Below are 22,458 nucleotides of genomic sequence, written 5' to 3' on the forward strand. Positions count from 1 at the left end.
TTGTACTATATACATCCACAACAAATGTAGTAGTAGTAGTAGTACGTTTGCCCTTGTACTATATAGATCCACAGCTAATGTAGTAGTAGTTCTAGTAGTAGTAGCAACGGGTTAGAAGCCCCGCAGGGGTTGTTTGGATTATGTTCTCGACATCAAATTGGCAAGAATGCTGAAACGTTTGGGATCGGCAAAAATGCCTGCGGCGCTCAAGTGAAGTGAAACACTTTACCCATCTGATGTGATTCGCAAACCAGAGCCATCTGTTCTCACAAACGTAAAAGTCTAGCTCCAAATTTATTAACAAATGAAGACTGAATTGCGACCTCCGGCTAAATGTGGTTTCGTGATACGCTGGCAGCTGGGAAAGTAACATGTAAATAATCTATAAGTAGCATATAAATAATATTTTAACGTATTTTACACAGAATATATAGATAATAAAGCTCGTCAAGTGGTTTGATGCAACTTGTAATTTTTGTTTGAATATATGTAACGGATAAAATTATTTATGTAAGTGAGCCATTTAAAGTTGCTTTTATAATTGAAAACTTTTTTTTTTCTTTTTTTTAGATCGAAGATGTTAACTACAAGAGCACTATATTTGTATTCTTTATTTCTGGCTCTTAAACTTTAAAGTAGCAAGTAAAATATGCATTATTCTAAATCTGTATAACGATTGGCTTCATGTAAAAATGTTAAGTATTATGGGTGCTATCAAAGAATGTGGGGGCCACTTGTTGGAAAACGTGCAGATAAAATATATTAATTCACCAAAGACGAATAATATTTAAGAAACTTACGTATGTAAGCGTCTAACCTGTTACTCAGATATTAACGTAAAAACAGCACTGGAAAGTTAACCTATGACTATTGTATTGTACTATGTAAACATTGCATACAACATAGTCTTTAATAATATTAGTAGCAGAAATACGTGTTATCCTGTTTTATGGGAACACACACATATGCTTGAAATGTAAACTTCTCTTAGCAAGAAATCACTTTTATTGCCTTTTGGGTTCACTCAAGCAGACGGTTCTACCAAATTGAAAATTTATAGATAAAATACGATGTGAAGGAATAAGAATGTGAATGTAAGTTATTATTGTCAGTGCACAGCATATTGAAATGAATTTTGAGTCATAGTGAAAGTATTGTATGTATAACTGTGCTCTTCCACTATCTTTTATGCTTATATCCCCGTCGCTGACGCTCCTGCTCCCTATGGACCATCCCTCGTTACCGCTCTGAGCCCCTGCTGCGCTCCCGCATGACTCGGTTAGATAGCATTCGTGCTTTTTACTGGCAACCTAGCACAAATTGGTTCGTGTTTTATGCACTGTAGTTTTTATGCCATGCGTTCACAGTGTTTATAGTGAACTCACCTGAAGTCAATCAGCAAGTAGTGATGCAGCTCCTCATCTAGTGCATGCTCTGCTAAAAGAAATACAAAGCTCTAACCTAACCTGAAGATGTAAGAAATATGTCAAAATTTGGTAGAGCCGTCTGCTCGAGTAATACCAGGAATTGCATTAGTGGGTGCAGATTCACTTGAGGAGGGCTCAGTATAAAACGAACTTTAAAACACAAACCAACTTTTTCTAGGTAATCATTAAAATGCACGACTGCTAACCGAGTCCAAGCAGGGGGCCGAGCGGAAGTACGGGGTTGTGTCCGCAAGGATCGGGCGCATCAGCGATGGTGCAATGCGCGTAAACAAATATATCGCTAAAACATCAGGTGCCTTCCATTTCAACTCAGGCAAAAAAAAAAAAAAAAAAACAAAAAAAAACACATAAGATTGTACCATCAACCATCTCAGATATTGTTGAAACTTTTTTTATAGCTACTAAACATGTTTTTAGGAGACCCATATTTTTTTGTTTTGTCGAAAAAAAAAATTCCTGCCAAGTAATGGGCCATCAAAGACGAGGAGTACAATTTATGAATTGTAGAAGACATGGAAAATGGACAACTTCGGAGCCTCACCATTTGGCTATGGAGGGAGGTAGATTTATAATTCTTGTGGTACTGTATGTACATAGGGATATAAATAAACTATATTTTATTATAGTTTGGTTTGTGCATGCGTATCTTTTTGTACATAAATTAACAAATGAACGTCAATTTATGTGAAAACTCGAAGTTTACGAATTTTTTCGAGCACTTCCGGTTCGAATTTTAAAATTCTGTTTTCACGGTTGGTAAGACCTACTTACCCGCTTTCCGAAAAAAAAAAAAAAATTGTATCGCTTCTGTGTGCAACCGTTTTGTCGCAAAAAATTCGAGAAATTGTAAAATTTTCAAAAATCGCCATTTTTGGGCGCCATTTTCTCGAAAACACCATCTTTTAAAATTCTAAAATGTTGTCAGATGGTTCAACTTTACATGAATAATAAATACACCAAATACCATTCTCGACCAATGCTTCATGAATTAACTGCAGCCTTTTAAAGTTAGCGAAGTTTCGTTAACTTTGATGTCACAGTTAGCAACACTGGGAACAATAAAAGTGCAGTGATTTGATGATGTTTGCGGTTCACATTCATTACATGAAGAAAAAAAGGTTTTCTTGACTGGTTTTTTTATTATTTTGATCAAAAAGGCTCTCTGAAACAGTAAAATGAGCCTCTCCCTATTCCTCCGTTTTCTTAAACCGAAGTAATCTGAGGTGGAAATTACGATTATGAAGCACACAAATTTTAAGTTCACTTACTTAAAATGGTCTTCGGAAATAAAGTTTCACTTTTTTTTTTATTTTTTTTTATTACATGGACCAACCGTTTGCTTGGTTGGTGTCTTCTTCGCTAATAGCATGTAACCGTGCAGATGCTCCAATAGGTGTTGGTTCACTCACAACTCGTCCAGAAGTGGATCTAGGGGGACGATTGCCCCCCCCCCCCCCACTAGAAGAAGAAACTTTCTTATTTTATATATAAATAAAACCCATCCCAGGGTTTGGAACTCTTAAAAGTAGCTCTAAGTAGCAGTATCCCGCCCCCCCAGAAGTCCGTCCTGGATCCGCCCCTGCGTACCACATTGTCGATAGTCACAAAACACTTATTTTCACTTCTCTTATGCTCTTCTGGAAACCTGTACCCTGCTGAAGGTCCATGTGGAAGCATAAACAGCACTTCAACTTCACGTAATTCATGATTTATTCATAATATTTCTGCTATGCACCACTGGTTATCATACATATATGTATGTAACAAGAGTTCCTTTTTGCAGATTTCTTAAATCTACACTTTGAATTGCAGAAGTTCGATTTTGGGGGAAGCATGAAGTTAGTTCATGGTGACACGTTATTACCATAAAAACTTCGCCATTTTCCGAAAGCCAGAGATCATTTCGTTGAATACCAGTTATCGGTCGCATACTTTCCCTTTTTTTCTTCCGGAAGTCGTCGAATTTACTTCAAGGCAACAATACGAGACTAATACCCGGAGTTTGTATTTGCACTAGACTCTCGAATTCTTCTGCGGTTTTAGTGGGGCTGCGTTGGCTCAGTGGTAGAGCGTTCACCTCCGGTGCTTGGAGTTCCTGGTTCGAGCCCAGCTCGCGCCGTGTGGGCTTTGTGGTGGACAAACATCGTGCACATGGGTTTTCTCGGAGTTGTCCCGTTTCCTCCCCCTTTCTGCATTCCACCATTTCATTCATTTCTCATAATCTCCGTCTCCTTTAGCCTAACCGGCATATCCGTGGGACGTAAAACTTAAAGATTTCATTTCATTTTTTTTTCTTCTGTGGTTTTAATACTATGTATCTGTTTTTGCCTAAGGTTATGCCGCGTTGCCACATTCTTTACCCCCCCCCCTCTCCTTTATACCGTCGCAGGGACTCTTGCATGGCAGGTTTCACTGCAAAACAAATGCTTTACCAGACCTGTCTGCATCTCGAACATCTGAAAGCGATTTTTAAAGTGGGATGCAGCACCATCAGAAATCACTGACACGATTTGGGAAATTGTAGACACTGATTTTCACGTATTCAAACCTTTTTCTATAAAATATTTTTTCGCTTTTCTTCAAGCCTCTGTTTAAAGGCAAAAATCTGAACCAAATCTCAAAAATACTAAGGGATGCAGAGAATGAGTGTCCAAAATTTCAAATTTCTAGATGCAAAGGTAAGCCCGCGAAAAATATCCCCAAATACCCCAGTTTCCTGAGACATCCCTATTTATCCTAAGATCATGGTTCGTATATCATTCTCTTTAGAATAGAACAGCCTTTCAGATGGTACCATTCATATGTCTCCATCTTAGTTGGGAAAATCGCGAAGGAAGCTATTTTTTGTTAAAAATATCCTTTTTACATTTTTGTACCGCTGGACCCCCCTGTTTTCACGCAGAGATCTGAAATCATCTGAAAAATACTAAGGGTGCACTGAACGAGTGTGCAGAATTTCAGTCTTCTGAATCCAAAATGTAGGCCCGGTAAAAAATAATAAAAATAGGCACAACAATTTTTTTTTTTTTTTTTAATTTATGTCGTACTCACATACTATGTCTCGACGCAGAGAGGCATGAAAGCATATGTAACGTGCTCTACAATGCCTTCAGTCCTGAAAAAACGAAGTAAAAAGCTTTATTGGTACTTTTTTGATCGAATAATGAAGATTTTATCCTATCACCTAAAAATAGGTGATATAATTTAAAAGGTTAAGCGTTAAGGAAAGAGTACAGCAACGCTTATCAAAGTGACACTTTTTTCCACAAAAGTTACTGATATTTGGCAGGGGTATATTTTAAAGGAAATTGTAACTAGCTTGCGGCATGAAATACATAAATTTTGTCTAAAGTTATAAAATAAAAAAAAATCAGAGAGGGGATAGGACACTTCTAAATACGCCCTATTATCTGGGAACAAATATATAGACGCGCACACAAGAGAATCTTCGTCTTAAATGTCGACGGTGATTTCCCCGTTGGAATAGTTAACGATTTACAATATAAACCCTATGTTACGAAGAGAAGAAAACAGAATTGCCCTGTTACCCGTTCAAAACGGGATTTTCCCTAATCACCCTCTGCATGACACTTGTTTTCATAGTATGTTGTACATACTGTACATTTTAGTCTCATTGTATTATGATTATCATCTTCCATAATCGAAATAACAGAACAGAAACGGAACTTTACTTATTTTCACTTTAAATTATTTCGGAATTTTATTTAAATCATCGATTTTTATTAAAAAAATCAAGTGATTTAAATCAGTCCACCCTGAGCCCAACACAACCTCTTTAAATTTGAAAATATCCTTGTGAAAGCATCAAATCCGGAAAAATTAACATCAAGTCTTGCGAGATCATGGTGTTCCACGAGATTTTTCTTCAAGCGTCTAATGCAAAGTCCATTTTGTTATTAGCTTCGTGGAGTGGTCACAATTCATCAACTTTGAACCTATTTTAAGAACAAAAGAGTAACTCAATAGAAACCATTTCTGCAGGAACAACTGGTAGGATTCAGCCTCTTGTGTTCTTTAGGCCGTTAAAAAAAATTTCGTGAGAAATTTTTCTGACACTGTCCTCCTCTACAACTATAACATGAATTTACATCTCCGTAATAATATAATTAAGATCCCATCACTGATTCATAATCAGTTTTCTTCTCCTAGATTTGCTAATCTTATTGGGTATGCATGATAATATAAAAGCGGTTATTTGGAAGAAAAACCACCTGTGTTTGAAAATTTCCTTTCAAAGATTGTGCAGCATTTTGCGATTTGTGCACAGTTATTGCCGTAATAAGGTGTATGTGGTGTACACAATGTTTATGCATCACACACTTTTTTACTATACATCATTATCGTAAAACGTTTTCCCAATCAATTCATAATTATAACATTAGAGGATAGAAGAAGTGCTGACATAGAGTGAAGCGAGGGGACTCACTATAAATAAGTAACCCCTGCGAATTAACAGCAGCATTTAATTTTTATTTTATTTATTAATTTATATTTTCTACTTCATGAATTTATTTCTCCCTAACGAATAGTTTTCATTTTGAAGAGTGGACGTTTCGGTGTAAACATTGGAACTTTTACACCGAACCAGCCTCACACCTAAACGTCCTTACACCGAGACATCCGTACACCGAAACGCCCTGCACCAAAACAGCCGTATCCCAGACACACTGTTAAGAGTTTGATAATACTCGTACCACTTAAGAGTTAAATAGTTTGCCCAAACGTTGATCAGTCAGTCAGGATTACTTCTATTATATAGATGAATGAAAAAATTGAGAGCGTAAAAAAATCTCTTAAACGAAAACCTAAAGTGACGTGAGGTAAGAAGGTAAGTTATCGATAGAAACAGTCTATTAATCGAGAACCCAATCTTGATAATATGCCGCGTATCATTTAAAAATATACAAATAGATGTTGAGTGTCTTAAATCTTCCTGTAAAACACAGAAAAATAATATAGATGAAGCTTATATATTTTCTTTCTGTAGATATATTGATAAACCAGCATGTCGGGGGAGAAAAAGGTTATACTGGTGACTGGAGGATCTGGATTAGTTGGCCGAGCTATTCAGACTGTTGTAGCGGAAGACAAACGAGATTGCGAAGAATGGATATTTCTTAGTTCAAAAGATGCTGATCTTACGTAAGTATATTCATACATGCCTCTATATATTTATCTTCTTAAGACAAGGGTTCTATTCGTGGTGGGAACATCGGTCAAAAAGGTGTGAAAGTCTTCTCAGGCCAGCCGTGGATTTTCCTCATACACACCAGGCAAATGCCTAGATGGTACCTAATATAAAGCTACCAGGCTACTCCGTTCCTTCCCCAATTCCATTTCCGTGAAGTTGTCAGGCCACCTACGGCAGACCACAATCTCAATTTCACACTTCGTTAGTGCTCGGTAGTGCCGCGTATCCCATTATTAGTGCTCCACAGATAACATCTATTGTTTATATAATCACTATAGGCCTGCTAACTTCATGCCAACAGACCCACATCTCAGAATCACTCCAAAAATGAGGTTAACGGTTGGATCACTGTTAGTTTAATCAATATTAACGTTAGCACTTCAATACTTACAGTCCTTAACGTAAGAACATGAGTCTGCCTTATGCTATTACAGATGTCTACCTGGTGTGTTTGTAATTTTTGGCCATTGCCTGCGGAGGTCAGGTGTCTTTCTATTTATTTATTGTAGGTGTTGAGAAATGTTTGAAATGGAGAATTCTCTGATTGTGATAACGGATTTATCCACACACATGCTTTTAAAGCGTCATTATTTGTCCCTAACGTACATTTTCTGTTTTCCTATCTTGAAAATTTTAGTCCCCAACACATTTTCAACCAGCAACAAACTGCTCGTCCTGAAGCTGAACTCATGCAACAAAATTGCTGTTAAATCATCCTAGCTGAATATGTTACATATAATACTATAGCATGCATCATGACATCTGCCGCTAAGTAACAATTGTCATGTTGAGATAACTTTCCACTAGTATTACCCAAGGTTCTATACCTTCAATATGTTTAGAATAAGGGAGAGTTAAGTGTGAACGGTGTCGATTTCGGCTATTTACTTTTGAATTGCCTGCTATCACATGTTTGATAATCTTTACAAAACTTTAAGTAATATAGCGCTTAAAACACGTTAAAAGATTTGCAATTTTGTGTTATGTAGATGTGAATGTCAGCAAAGATAAATATTTGTAAGTATTTGCCAATATGCGTTCTTTTGTACGTAACTTCAATCCAAAGTATGATTTTTACTGCATTCCTTTCACGTAGAGAAAGTTTATATATTAATAGCTGTGTCTGTGAACAAAAAACTTCAGATCCAAATTGAAAGTTACTATGTTTGTGACTCTTAATCTCTTGAACCACCAGACCGATCTCGATCAAATTTTTGACGTAGATGCAGTTCTGGCCTGGGAGTGTTTTTAGCTATTCACTGTGACGGTAGAACTTAGGGGTGGAGGGGGAATTATTAAAAAGTAAATAAAACTTAATAACTCTTGAACCAAACGACCAATCTCTTATCAAATTTTCAACATAGATGACGTTCGTGCTTGGGATGGATTTTGCGATTTCACTTTGACGGAATAACGTAGGGGGTGGATAGGAAGTGGGAGATATACAAAAATCAATAAATATAAAAATAAAAGTGGCCATGTTCGTGAGTTAAGAACTCTTGAACCACCCGATCGATCTCAATCAAATTTTCAACATAGATGAAGTTCGAACCTGGGATGTTTTTTTTATTATTTCATTTTGATGATAGAACTTAGGGGAGGGGAAGAGAGTAAATATATGAAAATCAATAAAACCTATTAACTCTTGAACCACCCGACCGATCTCGATCAAACTTTCAACATAGATAAGGTTCGGACCTGGGTTGTTTTCGTCATTTTACTTTGACGGCACAATGTAGCAGAGGAAAAGGGGAGACATATATGTAAAATAATAATAATAATTTAAATTTTAAAAAATAAAAGTGATTGTCTTTGTGATTTCATCACGCTTAAACCACCGAACCGATCTTAATCAAATTATCAACATAGATGAGGTTCGGACCTGGGGTGGTATTTATCATATCCCTTTGACGGTTGAACTTAAGGTAGGAGGAGGGGAGGGGAGAAATATATAAAAATAAATAAAACTTAATAACTCTTGAACCACTTGACCGACCTCGATCAAATTTTCAACATCAATGACGTTCGAACCTGGAAAGTTTTCTTTGTTTTTTTAAAAATATTTTCATTGACGGTAGAACCTAGGGGAGAGGGAGGGGAAGGGGAGATTAATATATAAAAATTCAATCATTCAAACAATAGTGTCCTGCGCTTGCGCAGGACGTGCGGGTTTGCTAGTATAATCTTATTGCGCTACTAAAAACGTACTTGCTGCGTTTGGTCTGAAGTTATTGTCAAAATAAAAATATGTATTAAATAAGCACATTCTTTTGATTATAACTGCGCAAAATATTCAGAGTGCGATTAGGATTATTCAGTTGTGTTAGTCTGTTTTATTTTTAGTTGTAATACCTATTACTATAAGTACATACTAATGATAATATAGAGTCTAGATTCAGAAAGTATCCGGAAAGTATGGTTACTCATCTGGAAGTTTGAAATTCAAATCGGGTACAAAGTAGTCTCCTTAGGAACTTGGTATACTTCTCCCATCGTCCATTCCGTTGTTTGAAGTAGTCTTGAAAAATTGAGTACAGGTGAGCCTTCTTTTCTATGATTTATTGAATCTCTTTCAGCAGCAATTTCGTCTTAGGAACCGCTGGAAAGCAGAAAATATCATGTAGTATGATTGGGAAGCCTTACGAACCAGAGCAGTGTTCTGTTTCGTTTAGAAAACCTGAATAAGATGCAAGGAATGATTGGATGCATTTCGTAATGCAGCTAAGTTATCACTTTATATAGAGCAAATCTTTTGCCTTGATGGAGACTGCGGATCTTGATAATGTGTTGTTTTGCAGTGCATACGGCGAATAACTTTGACGTTGAAAAGGTTTTTTTTTTTTTTTTTTTTTTTTTTTTTTTTTTAAAGAGAGAGAGGAAAGTAATAGTATCACCGCTAAACGCTTGTTAAATCTTCTGATTTTTTTTCAATTTCGGTATTACCGAACTTGTGGCAAAATTCGATGTAATTACGCTGCTCAAGTCGTTCCATCATTTCGCAGTAAATGAAAACTCGACAAATGGTCACCATATTAACTTTACAGGCATGCACATGAAGGCCCCAGTGTATCATCGGATGAAAGCTTCCATACTTAATTTGTTTCGGCGGAAGAAAAAATAAGGTCACATACCTTTTTGCATAGGATATGTATAGTTTAAGTCACTGGCATTTCTTTTTCTGATTATTTTAATTAAAAATATATTGCAGAGACAGAGACCAAACAAAACGTGTGTTCAAGAAATATCGTCCGACTCACGTCATCCATCTTGCTGCAATGGTTGGAGGTCTTTTTCACAACATGGCACATAATTTGGATTTCCTGGTAAGTATTCATAGAAGATGGTTTTAGTAGCAGCCTTCTTTTTTGCTCTTTCTCGTATCATTGTACTGTGCACTGTATTGTTATTTTTTGATTTTTTAATTGTTCTGTTACTCATGTATGCTAATGTACAACACTTAAAGAGTCGTATTATAGAAGGAAACAGAATTACTAACAATAAAACAAGAGGTACACAACAACTTGAGATTAGTAATATTACGCGTGACTTATTAGATACTTTTGCAACGCTATTTATTAAGAAGCATCCATTTTGATTGATTGTTTTGTAAATTAAACAACATTGAGCAGAGTATAAAGTTTAACATAAGAAAAGGAACCAATGCATTAAGCTCATTTTCTACAGTCGTTTATTCATACGATATGCTGCATTCGCAATATGAAATGTACGATTCTCGCAATCACGATTCGCTTTGTGTTCAACTTCCTTTATCATTCCCTTTTTAAATTTTGCTACAATAATATGATCTGCAGTATTTTAATGAAGATAAAATAATGTCATTAGATATATATAAAATAATGTTTGTCATCAGATTTTCGCATAGAGGGGAATTACCTAAGCCATCAATCCTCATACGAAAGTTTTTTTTTTCCGATTCAATTTCAGATGGCACATGTTCCGGAAGTTCAAAAAGTATGCAGTACCTTAGAAGCCCCTTAAAGTTAGACAAGTCATACTACTCTACGGTATTGCAGGTTGCGTAGTGTTCAGTCCCTTCTGTTAGAGATAATAAGTTCGTAATAAATAACAAAGTGTGGAAGGCGAACATAACGCATTTAGGTTTATTAAAGCATTTATTTGAGCAAATAAACGAAGTTCACAAGGTGAAAATCTTTCACAAGTCAAAGCCACAAATACATATAAAGAATGAATTGAAATTTTCCCTCATGCATACTATAAATCTGTCTCAATCAGAAGCGGATTTTGGGGGTGGTCAATGGGTCAACCGTCCCAGGCCTCGCGCTTAGGGAGGGCCCCCGTATTAAGCATGTTTCGTCCAAGAAGTAGATACAAAAGCACGTCGCATACACAGGCACACACACACACACACACACACACACACACACACACACACACACACATATATATATATATATATATATATATATATATATAGGGTGTCTCAAAAGTCCCCTGACAGAGTAACTCTGTTATTATCAGAGTTACAACAAAATGTAACAGGGAAAGTAGTCTCAAAATATGATGTTTTCAATCTAAAGTGAAGGAATTTTTTAAATCGGACAAGCCGTTGGGGCTGTACACTCTTTATGTGCCCAATGTTAAATGAAAATGCAACGATGCCATTTACGTGGACCCACAACATAAGTAAATGAAGCTACTGTCTTTTACGTTAACGTGTCGATGGTCATCCCCTATTTCAAACAGTAACTTCATTTACTTATGTTGTGAGTCCATTTAAATGGCAAGGTTGCATTTTCATTTAACATTGGGCGCATAAAGAGTGTACAGCCCAAACGGCTCGTCCGATTTTAAAAAAAATCTTCACTTTAGGTTGAAAACATCATATTTGGAGACGGTTTTCACTTTTTCATTTTGTTATAACCCTGATAATAACTGAATTACCCTATGTCAGGGGACTTTTGAGACACGGCCCAAAAGTAGGTATACAACCCTACATTGATCAAATATAACATTCTAGTTTGTGAGTATGTTTGCTTCGACTGTTCCGAGCTTAAGGTATAAGTGAAAAAGCTTTAAGAACAAATAATGTAAGTCTACCTGATGGATAGCAACAAGAAAAGATATAAAATGCAATGAGCTGATCAGTACGGTGTTGTATACCCACTTTTGGGCCACTGGTGATTTTAATTGGTGCTCTGACTCCACGGGGTCATTATTGATGCTAGACCCCGCGCGCACCTAACTCCGCTTCTGCTCTCAATACAGACAAGGAAATAAATAACTTTTGGGTTTATATCATTGTTAATTTAAGAAAAGAAAATAACACAATTAGTAATTTCGCGTCATCTGCTGCAACAACAAATTTATGACTTAACCAACAATTAAACTTCAAATTACTTTTTCATCATTCTCACGTACATAGAACATACACATTGGAAGATTTGCTCACTTCGGTTTATTTTATAGAGCTTTAAATCCTGACGATGAACTTAGTCATACGAGTCCGAAATATGATCAGTTTGAAAGAAGTCCGAGAACTTTACAAGCGTGTTTCATATTATTAACGTCTTCAGATGTTTACAGTGTAGACCCGCTATGTGAAAGCATCAACCATTATGTGTCAGTGCTTATATATATTTCTCCATTAATGTTATCTCGAATAATCTCTTGTGTTTATATATATTTCTCCATTAATGTTATCTCGAATAATCTATTTTCTTGTCCTTTGTCTTGAGAAAATGCTGCCATGACAGCTAAAATTTGTCAAAATAAAAATTAATTTCTCAAGGAGCAAAGTCAATAACTTTATCTTTGTTACTCATGTATTGAATGTCTAGCACCACGATATACGCTGAACACGAGGGGTACCAAATAGTTCATGCAGTCACCTAGGCAAATTCACTCTGAAGAACTCGTAACAGCATGATGGTATTAGTCCTTCTCTACGTACTCACTATGTCTAGCGACACATTTTTGCCAGCGGTTCTTCACTTTCTGTAAGCCCGTTTTATACATGTCTGCAGTTTGGTTTTGAAATCTCAGTTCAACCACTGAAATGACGTCATCTCTACTGTCAAAATGGTGTTCTCTGAGTGGACGCTTCAGTTCTATGAAGAGAAAGGAGTGTATTGGTGCTAGCTTGGGTGATTATGGGGGTGGGACAATATTTCATATTCTAATTCCACTGGATCATCAGTGGATGCTTGGGCGAAATGAGCTAGTGCATTGCCTTCCAACAGCACTTCTGTACTGACCTTGTTAGAGGCGGGTGAGAAGGGTGTTACCATTGTGTACTCATTCCTTTGTTTCTGGGTCATAAAGATAAACCCAACTTTCATCCGTTTTCACTAGTCTATCGAAAAAGTCCTTTTCATCTACCTCACAGCGATGCAACAGATCTCTTGCAGCGTCCTGGCTATTTCTCTTCTGACAACATAAGCAGTCGTGGCACCCATCGTGCTGACACTTTCGGAAGATGCAGCTGGTTGTAAGTGATATTCCAGGCAGACCCGTAATTCATACCTATTACACACATAACACTTTCAATGGTTATCGTCCAAGTCTTCCATTGTGATCTTCTCAAATTTCTCTGTCACGACAGCATCATCAGTGAAAGATGGTCTTCCAAATCTAGAAGCGTCTGCGGTGGTCATGTGTCCAACTGTGATTTCCACTTGGATACCGAGGAAGAGGAGGGAGAGATTCGTAGTACGTCACCTTCTAGGTGATTGCACAGACTTTTTGATACCTCCTCGCTGAACAAAATCTTAGTGTACCAGCACCTTCAAATTACTATCCTAATTGTTATTAAAAATCCAATTATTGTTGAGTAATCCGAGTTTAGCCATAAACAGAAAATAAGTAGTTCTTACCAATGTAGATTCTTCCAATAGCAAGAATTGCTTTTAAGTGCGAAATAATACGAAAAAGCATTTACAATAAAAATATTAGTTAGAACAATAGACTGCGTTGATTTGATGACTAGTTTCCATCTGAAAGGAATGAGCACATGAGAATGTGGATCATGATTGGCTAATTAAAGGACCACGGATTTACACTAACCAATAAATGAAGAGTTCTTTCTTTGCAAGGCATATGACTACATAATGCATCATCTGCAAATGGATTAAATATGTTCGACCTAAGGGTTCTCATAATACTTTATAAATGTAATGTTTTATTTTGCACACACAGACAGACAACTTTTTCCACTTTCGCTGCAACTCAGTCCCAAAAATATCAAAAGCATAAGGAATCAGAAGTGCCAACTTCAGTTCACTATAACCAAACTGATGGAAAACGAAGAATTATAGAATGAAGTTTAATTTCTTGCGAGGACAAGGCATAATGTCGATCGCAAGGTAGATGAGAAAGAGAAATTGATAGAAGTTTCTGGACCTAACTTTCCATAGAATAAATAAGAAAGTATTTCCACTATTTATTGAAAACATGTAGCAAATAACATATTCATAATTGGACGGACTCAGGGTAAAAGGTAGCAAGTCATTTTTATTCATTTTTCAGGAGAGTCAAAAAACTAATTGAGGTATAGTAAAAACACCTAAGAAAATATTTTTAAAATCTGAAATTTTTACAGTATGTTTCGTTGTAAATACTTTGAAGTTACGAATTGGAATTTTACTCTTACCAACATTATTAAAGATATTATGGTATGTTATGTGACTTATTTCTATCAGTTCAGTTATATGTTGATATGGAAAAAAGGAACAAGTCATCATCATAGTCAATTATAATTACTTTTTTTCTAATAGAACTGTCGTGTTAAACTACATAAATGCTTACATTGATACATACTTTGATTTACTAAGTGTACAAATTAACCAAAATATTGTTAGAACGTTTTCAGCAATATCACATTGTTCCCATAGATTGTCACGTATTTAAAAATAATAAAAAGGAACTGGAACACACATAGTTGACAATACTGTTCAACTTTTTAAAATCTTATATTGTAAGACTTCGTCTCATCGCATCACCACTAACAGTTGTTAAACGTTAAAAAGACAAAAAGGAATTTAACACACGCGGCTGGGACGAGTTAGCAATAAAAACTTGAAAATTTCGGATACTCGTCGAGGTTTTCAACTTTTATTCCTCACCAGTCCCAACTGCATGTGTTCTAATTCCTTTTTGTCTTTTTAATGTTAACAGCCGATCTGGGTGATGCGATGGGATGAAGTCTTAGATATAAGATTAAAAAGTTTGTCAACTATTATTTTATTGGAATATAATTTCTAATCTTATATACCTTTTGCAATATAAAAACTATAATAAAAGCAGTGAAGTTATTAATAAATTTACTTTTAATTTAATAAAAACATACTTTCTCACTTTGCAATCCTTACAAAGTACTAAAAATATTAGTCATGTTTCGACTTAGAAATGTCTATATTGTTAAGTATGCCTGCGTGCACACCGACCAAGAGTACATTTTCAAAGAAACTCCTTCCGTTTATATTAGAATTAGAAGTAATATGATAATGACACTGTGAGGAGCTTACTACAAACTTTCCTCCCATCAACTGCATTTATTCATCATCTTCAGAATCAAGCAGTGGATCTTGCACATTGGTTGCAGTAGGTAAACCTATGTAGAAGTCATGAAATATTGGTGGAATATAAGGCAAAAGAGATAAAAAGTCTCTCTTTTTCTCTGCTGAGATTGGCAACAATGCACTGTAGCACACTCGAGGTTCCAAAGTGAGATTCTTTATGCGTCGTCGAGAAATGTCCATAACACAGAATTTATCATCATTAAGCGACGTTTTATAATATAGCTTCAGTGGTTCATTACGAAAATAACGGAGCCACTTCACAGACTGCCATACAAACTTTGCTCCCTCTTCGTTTGTTTTTTTCATCTCCAGCTCAGTTTTTGCCAGTGTGGAGAAATCAAGAAAATCAACTTGGGTCATTTCAATTACTTCAAAAGGACTTTTCTTGGAAGCAACTCTTATTAACTGTGTCCAGTCATCAGGATGAGAGATAGGTATTTGGTATCATTTTTTAAGTTTTTCGATTATCCCATTGTCAGAGTCACACTCCATCCTGCTATGCCCTGAGACCAGAAACTTGTGATCCAAAATGTTTATGAGTTGTTTTGCTCATAAGTGATACACACATTGCCACAAATGGAGTGTTTTTATTTTGTCCAGAGGAAGAGTCACTGTAAAGCACTACATGGTTAAAGTCCTTTGATAAAGCTGAAATAGCTTTTGATACACACGAAGAAATCTCATTTGCTCCTCTTTTACCTACAGTTTCATACCACACATAGTATGAGGTTTTCTCATTCTTTAGGTTACGGGCAGTTAAGTTATAAGTCCAGAGTTGTCTTTTGTAGAACGCAATTGATGTTTGTATGCAGGGTGTGGGAAGACACTGTTGAAGATCAAGAACAAGCACTGTCATATTATTCCCTTCTTTTGCTAGCATTTTATCTGTGATTTTAGTCTCATAAGCTAATTCTGCCTCTTTATGGTGTTTTTTTTTTTTTTCCTGTTGCTTTAATATTTCTTCCTTATCTTCACTCAAATCATATATAAGCTTAATTTTAAATGCATCACAAGAATGGCATGTGTCCTTTTTGTGAGTTTTAATGGCAATATTCTATTATGAAAGATATTTGCAAAAAATGAATAACCAACAGGATTTTGTGCCTGTCCTCTGTATTCCTTATACACCTCAGCTAATGTCATATACGGTGGCAAGTACTTTTTACTAGTTTCTTTTCGACAATAATGGCTTTCATATACGGGCAAAGAATTTAAGAAATCATGAATTTTTCTTAATCTGTATGAGTTTATTTTATTTGGAGGAGAATGTTTGCCTCGCTTGTTAGGAGTCACTGTACATCCTGGGGATTTTTGCTTTTGTTGGCAAATAAGCCACAGAAATTTGCTTCCCTCATCAAACACTTTCAGGAAAACACGACTTGCACACTCTTACATTATTTCCATTTACGGAGGCATGATATTGATAAGTAACTATTCTGTTTTTGCTTTTCTGGCGTGTGTCTTTTCTTCCTTGAAACATTCGGGGAACTAAAATCTATTAAGGCTGACAAAAAACATGCTCTATGGTCACGAGAACCCATTTTACAATACGTATCAAACAACTTCCTTTGCGTCTCTTCACTAATTTTCTCTTTACATTTCATACGACATGTGCCTAACCTAATAAAAGATCTCTTTGTGACATATTTTCCACTTTCAGTTACGTAACCCTGTCCTGTATTTTTGGATACCTTCCTATACTTTCTTATTTCCCTACTCCTTTCTTTAACACCTTTTCTTATATTGGCACTGTTAAACTCATCTTCTTGCAGTTTGCTTACTTCCTTAACATTTGGTTCGTAAACAGGATCCTTATCATTGTCGTCACTACTCAAGACATAAGACACACTTCCCTTTTCTTCAGTTTCTCTCACAGCTTCATTCTGCACTTCCGAAAAAATATTATTTTTTAGGTGTGATTGACACTGATTTTTAGGTGTCAATTCCATACTGGGTGTACTAAGCTGATGGGAACATTCAACATTGGTAGGCTTAGTTAGCTTTTTGAACCCACAAAATTCAATTTTCTTACAGCAGTTGAATTTACTGTAGAAACCGGCGTTCCAGTTTTACTTTCTTCATCATGTTTTGATTTTACCATTTCTAAAACTTTCCTCCCTCTTGAACACATTGTTGCTGCAGTGAATTTTAGTCCCGCCCGCACTCTGCCACAACCAAACTGAAATGAGAAACATGAAGGAATAAGTCAGTACCTGATCACAATGTACAGTCAGTATTTTTAACACAAACTCCTCGGGGTAAAAGGTAACAAGTCATTTTATTCCCTTTTACCCAGTTTGTGTCCCTTTGTAGTTTACTTGTTCCCTTTTGCACATCTCTTGTACTTGTTTTTGGTCTTGTTTTTTTCATGTTGCTTTTCATACAAAGGAGCGCCATTTAAAATACTAGAACTCTGTGTTAAAAACCGAAAATTGAAAAAAAATGACTTGTTGCCTTTTACCCTGAGTCCGTCCAATTCTTCGTAATAGAATTCTACTCTTGTAAGTCGACAAAGTTTCTCACTTCTTTGTGTCCCTAGGGCATAAGTGGGACAATAAAATTAAGATGTATATTTATTCTTCCTTGATAGAAGCACTTCCTTGATTATATACACTTTTGAAAGGTATTATGTAAATGAGCAAGGATATTGGCATATTACTAGTAGGAGAATAAATCAGAAATGATCACGGAACCAGAAATGATCACAGAACTAATTCTTGTGTTTCGCTTTTGCAGAGGAAAAATTTACAGATCAACGATAATGTACTACATACAAGTTTTGAAATGGGAGTTGAGAAAGTTGTGTCCTGTCTTTCAACATGTGTTTTTCCTGATAAAACATCCTATCCTATTGATGAAACTATGGTAAGTATATATATATAAATGAATAACCTAAATGTATATATTAAGATGTGAATCATTATGTATGCATCACCTGTGCGTATTGACTCTGTTCGTTGTAGTGAAAACTGTTCCACTTTCAGCTGGGGTAAAATAACTTAAAATAAATAAGTTAAGCGTTGTTTGAAATAAAACTTCCAATGTTAATGAACAGCATGATTCTAATAGCTATTATTTTTGCCTTTTTGTTTAAATGATTCATGTGGTGAAAAACAACTTTGTAATGTAGTTTTTTTTTTTTTTTTTTTTTTTGACACACTTGTACTATTCTTACAAATTCCCTCAAAACGGCACGTTTTCGTATTCTTTTATGTTTCCGTGAAAATACACGTGCAGTTGCAAATTGAAGTTCTATTTATTAGTGATCCGCTACAAATGGTCTGTAAAGGGAAATATGGTTTCAGGTGATTTACCAATCACAATAGTTGTGAAAAATCAAGTCATTAAAACATGGAAAAAGAAAATTATTTGGAAAAACAAAGAATTTTAGAAGAGGAATGCATTCTTAATCTAAACAATTGTGAGAGTGTAAAAAAAAAAAAAAAAAAAAAAATAAGGTAAACTTTATGTAAGATTTTTCATGAAAATAAGACATCAGAAGATTGCCACTTTTAGTACACATTTCATATCAATTCCAATTGTAGTGGATTTCGAAATTTTCCTTTATATATGATACAATTATTTTTCTAACTATTGACATTCTGGGAAATTAAACCTTTTTGTTGCTTGGTTGTATCCTGAAATTTTACACCTCATAATTGTCCACTCAGTCTGTATCTGAAGGAAACAATGAGAAATAAATCAATGGTGGAATGAATTGTGGAATAATAATGAACACTCATGCCCTACGCGGGACTCGAATTCTCGATAATTTACTTGTCGTCTAGTACCTCAGACCACTACACTATGCCATCCAGCTTTCCTTTATTTCTTTCTATACAGGATATTGATATGACATTGTTAGATTCTTTGGCTAGATATTTGTTGAGCTCCTCATTAATTCGATAAGGCAGAGGTAAAAATATTACCGGACACCAAGTCGCCATGGCGACTGGAGATATGAGTCTGGTGCGTAGCCAATTAAAAGTCAAAACATAGTCTTATATATCAAATTGTACTTGTATTGTTATAGCGCCTAGGTCAGAAGAAAATTATTCCGAGCACTTCAGTAAGAGTAAAAGTGACAACCACTAAATAGATAATAAATTGTTCAAACTAATATTAGTCTGATTTTCTAATATTCCTGGGTTGTAGGGGGCGCGGTGGCTCAGTGGTAGAGCGTTCACCTCCAGTACTTGGGGTCCCTGGTTCGATCCCAGCTCGCACCGCGTGGACTTTGTGGTGGACAAACACCGTGCTCATGAGTTTTCTCGAGTTCTCCCGTTTCCTCCCACATTCTTCATTCCACCATTTCATTCATTTCTCATCATCACCGTCTCCTTTAGCCTAGCCGGCATAACCGTGGGACGTAAAACTAAAGATTTCATTTCATTTTTTCCTGGGTTGTAATAGTAAAAATATAATACTTCATAATGAGATAAATACAAGTTTTACATGTTTGTTGATATATATTTATTTTCTTCTTCTTGAATAGCTTCACAATGGCCCACCTCATTCATCTAACTTCGGATATAGTTACGCCAAAAGAATGATAGACATTCAAAACCATGCATATTATGAGCAGCATGGAAAAATATTTACATCCGTAATTCCTTGCAATATTTTTGGTCCACATGATAATTTTAATCTGCAAGAGAGCCATGTGATTCCAGGATTGATACATAAAGTGTTTATAGCTAAACAGACCAATTCTCCATTGACAGTTTTTGGTACAGGAAAGGCTCTTAGGCAATTTATCTATTCACTAGACTTAGCAAAATTGTTCTTGTGGGTATTACGAGAATATAATGAAGTAGAACCCATAATTCTAAGCGGTAAGTTTTTATTATTATTATTATTATATTAAATATGTACTTACTATTATAATAGTAAGTAAAAGTTAATATTTAATATTAATGTTATAACTAGATACGTTTTAATATCATTGAAATTTTTGTCGGAGATTTGATATCCTTTCCTATATATAATCTTATGTAGTGTTTTAAATTTGATTCTACAGTAAATTGCATGGTACTGTCTCTTTTCGGTTTGAGGAGTGTTAAACCTTTCTTTATGTGTAATTATATTATTGGAACTCTGGGGCCGCGGTGGCTCAGTGGTAGAGCGTTCACCTCTGGTGCTTGGGGTCCCGGGTTCAAACCCTGCTCCCGCCAAGTTAACTTTGTGGTGGACAAACACCGTGTGCGTGGGTTTTCTCAGGGTTCTCCCGTTTCCTCCCACATTCTTCATTCCACCATTTCATTCATCTCTCATTATCACCGTCTCCTTTAGCCTAACCGGCATAACCGTGGGACGTAAAACTCAAAAATTTCATTTCATTTTTCATTATTGGAACTCTTCCAAATTAACTTACTTAACTTACTTAACTGTAGTACACTATTTACTAAAGTCCACAGTCCACCAAATTACTAATGACTGCTTCACCTTTAATACAATTCCAACTTTTTCAAAATACTCTTTATTTAACTTATTAAGCTTAACACATCCTATCAGCAATACTTGTATGTCCCTTTTAGCCTGAATTCAATCAACCCCTATTGTAGTAATTACACTAAAACTCATTCGACATTCTCTAGTACATGCTTACCGACTCCATCATGAATTCACAAAAAATCTACATAGTAATGTTTTTGTTTTTCTTTTTACCAGCATGTTACTAACTTTAAACGCTTTCCGCCCTTCATGCTTCCAACAAGGAATAAATGTTTAATTTCTAGTTGTTCTTAAAAATTTTGCAGGATATATGATAACATTGTTATAATATATTACGAACCAGATTCTGCTTTATCCAACTTAAACAATTCCTATAGGTTTCGTTTATAGAGTCTAATGTATTACAGATAATTTCTTCAGTATTAGTGGTTCCTGTTTTTAGCACTGTTAATGAAAGTAATGCATATTTGGATTTTGTTTAGAATTCGACGTATAAATATTCGTGCTCTCACCGGAAAACAAATCCTGGACCCATAGAGAAAATTAGATTTTAACGATATCATTATTTGGAAACTGTTAGTTCTAATAGTACGTATTGTGTGTTTTAGGAATTGATTTTTTGTTTTCTAGAAATAATTTTAGCGGTTTATATTCTGATAAAGAGAGCGTACAAGCAGTATTTTGACGTTCGCCATTTACAATATATAAACGCATTTCAGAGAGCATAGAAGTAGTTCCTGCATTTTGGCGCTTACCTTTTATATGTAGTATAATTACAAATGCATTTAAAAAATATATTAGTGAATTGAAAAACCGATTTTTCTTGATTCACAAAAATAATAATTGTAGATAAAATTTTAAATGTAAATAAAATTAATTATGTTTAAAATAAATAAATAAATAATAATAATTTGCCACAAAAGAGTTCTGAAGTGGACATTGAAAACGAGTTACATACCACAAAATAGTGAAAATAGTATAACATCAAAAGTATATAAACTTTCTCGCAGCATACATGCCTTCGACACCAGAGACCCACGTTCAGTTCCAATGACACATTTGGCGATTAAGATCCAATGATAAGCTGTAAGTCTACGTCTCATATTGTCTCGCTGGTGAAAAGAAACATGAAACTCCAAATAAATAAAAATAAAAACGTACACGTATGCACGTTGCTAAATCTTCATCGGAGAGGAAGGGACAGCCCTAGCTCTGAAACTATGCAGTTTTCGCCATAGGTCCATATGAACTTTTTGTCTTCTTTTGAGGTGAGAAATCACCTCTTACAGTTTGTCGGTATAGTTCATTAACATCCTATATATATAATATATATATATATATATATATATATATATATGTGTGTGTGTGCATTTTAACGTCCCACGTTCATGTAGATGATAATAAAGTGATGAAATGAAAAAGGTGAAAAAGGAAGGAAACGGGTGAACCTTGAAAAAATTCACGCACATAGTGTTTGTCTACTACAAAGGTAACTTGGTGCGAGCTGGGATCCAATCAGGTACCCCACACATCAGAGGTAAGCGCTTTATCAATAAGCCGCCGCGGCCCACATGTACATTTAATTCTTGATCGATTGGACTTCAAGAAGATCTGATTTTCTGTCATTTAGTTGTAACAAGAGTAAGAAAACCATAATCTATGTAATAACATGAGTTAAAAATGATGATATATATTTTTCTTGTGTGGTTGTTCGAAGATATTTTTTAAGTCCAAAGTAACATCTAACAACTGTGCTTGTTATGTAATTCATTGTGTCGAAAGCTGT

The 22,458-nt window shown here is 35.4% G+C and overlaps 1 protein-coding gene across 2 annotated transcripts in view; it reads left to right on the forward strand.

Moving 5' to 3' along the window:
* The first annotated feature begins 218 nt into the window (after positions 1-218).
* Gmer (GDP-L-fucose synthase-like protein) overlaps positions 219-22,458 on the forward strand; it is a 39,370-nt gene continuing 17,130 nt past the window's right edge. Inside the window, exons 1-5 of one of the 2 annotated variants that reach the window (XM_081728562.1) lie at positions 219-373; positions 6,457-6,611; positions 9,869-9,983; positions 17,955-18,083; positions 19,714-20,053. In XM_081728562.1, the coding sequence (XP_081584688.1) occupies positions 6,475-6,611; positions 9,869-9,983; positions 17,955-18,083; positions 19,714-20,053 (721 nt within the window). In that variant the 5' untranslated portion in view covers positions 219-373; positions 6,457-6,474. Of the gene's footprint in view, positions 511-6,456; positions 6,612-9,868; positions 9,984-17,954; positions 18,084-19,713; positions 20,054-22,458 lie in introns of both variants that reach the window. The other variant, XM_081728561.1, reaches the window with a different exon arrangement.

Source organism: Thermobia domestica, chromosome 10 (assembly GCF_964235325.1).
Source record: "Thermobia domestica chromosome 10, izTheDome1.hap1.1, whole genome shotgun sequence".
Taxonomy (NCBI): Eukaryota; Metazoa; Arthropoda; class Insecta; order Zygentoma; family Lepismatidae; genus Thermobia; species Thermobia domestica.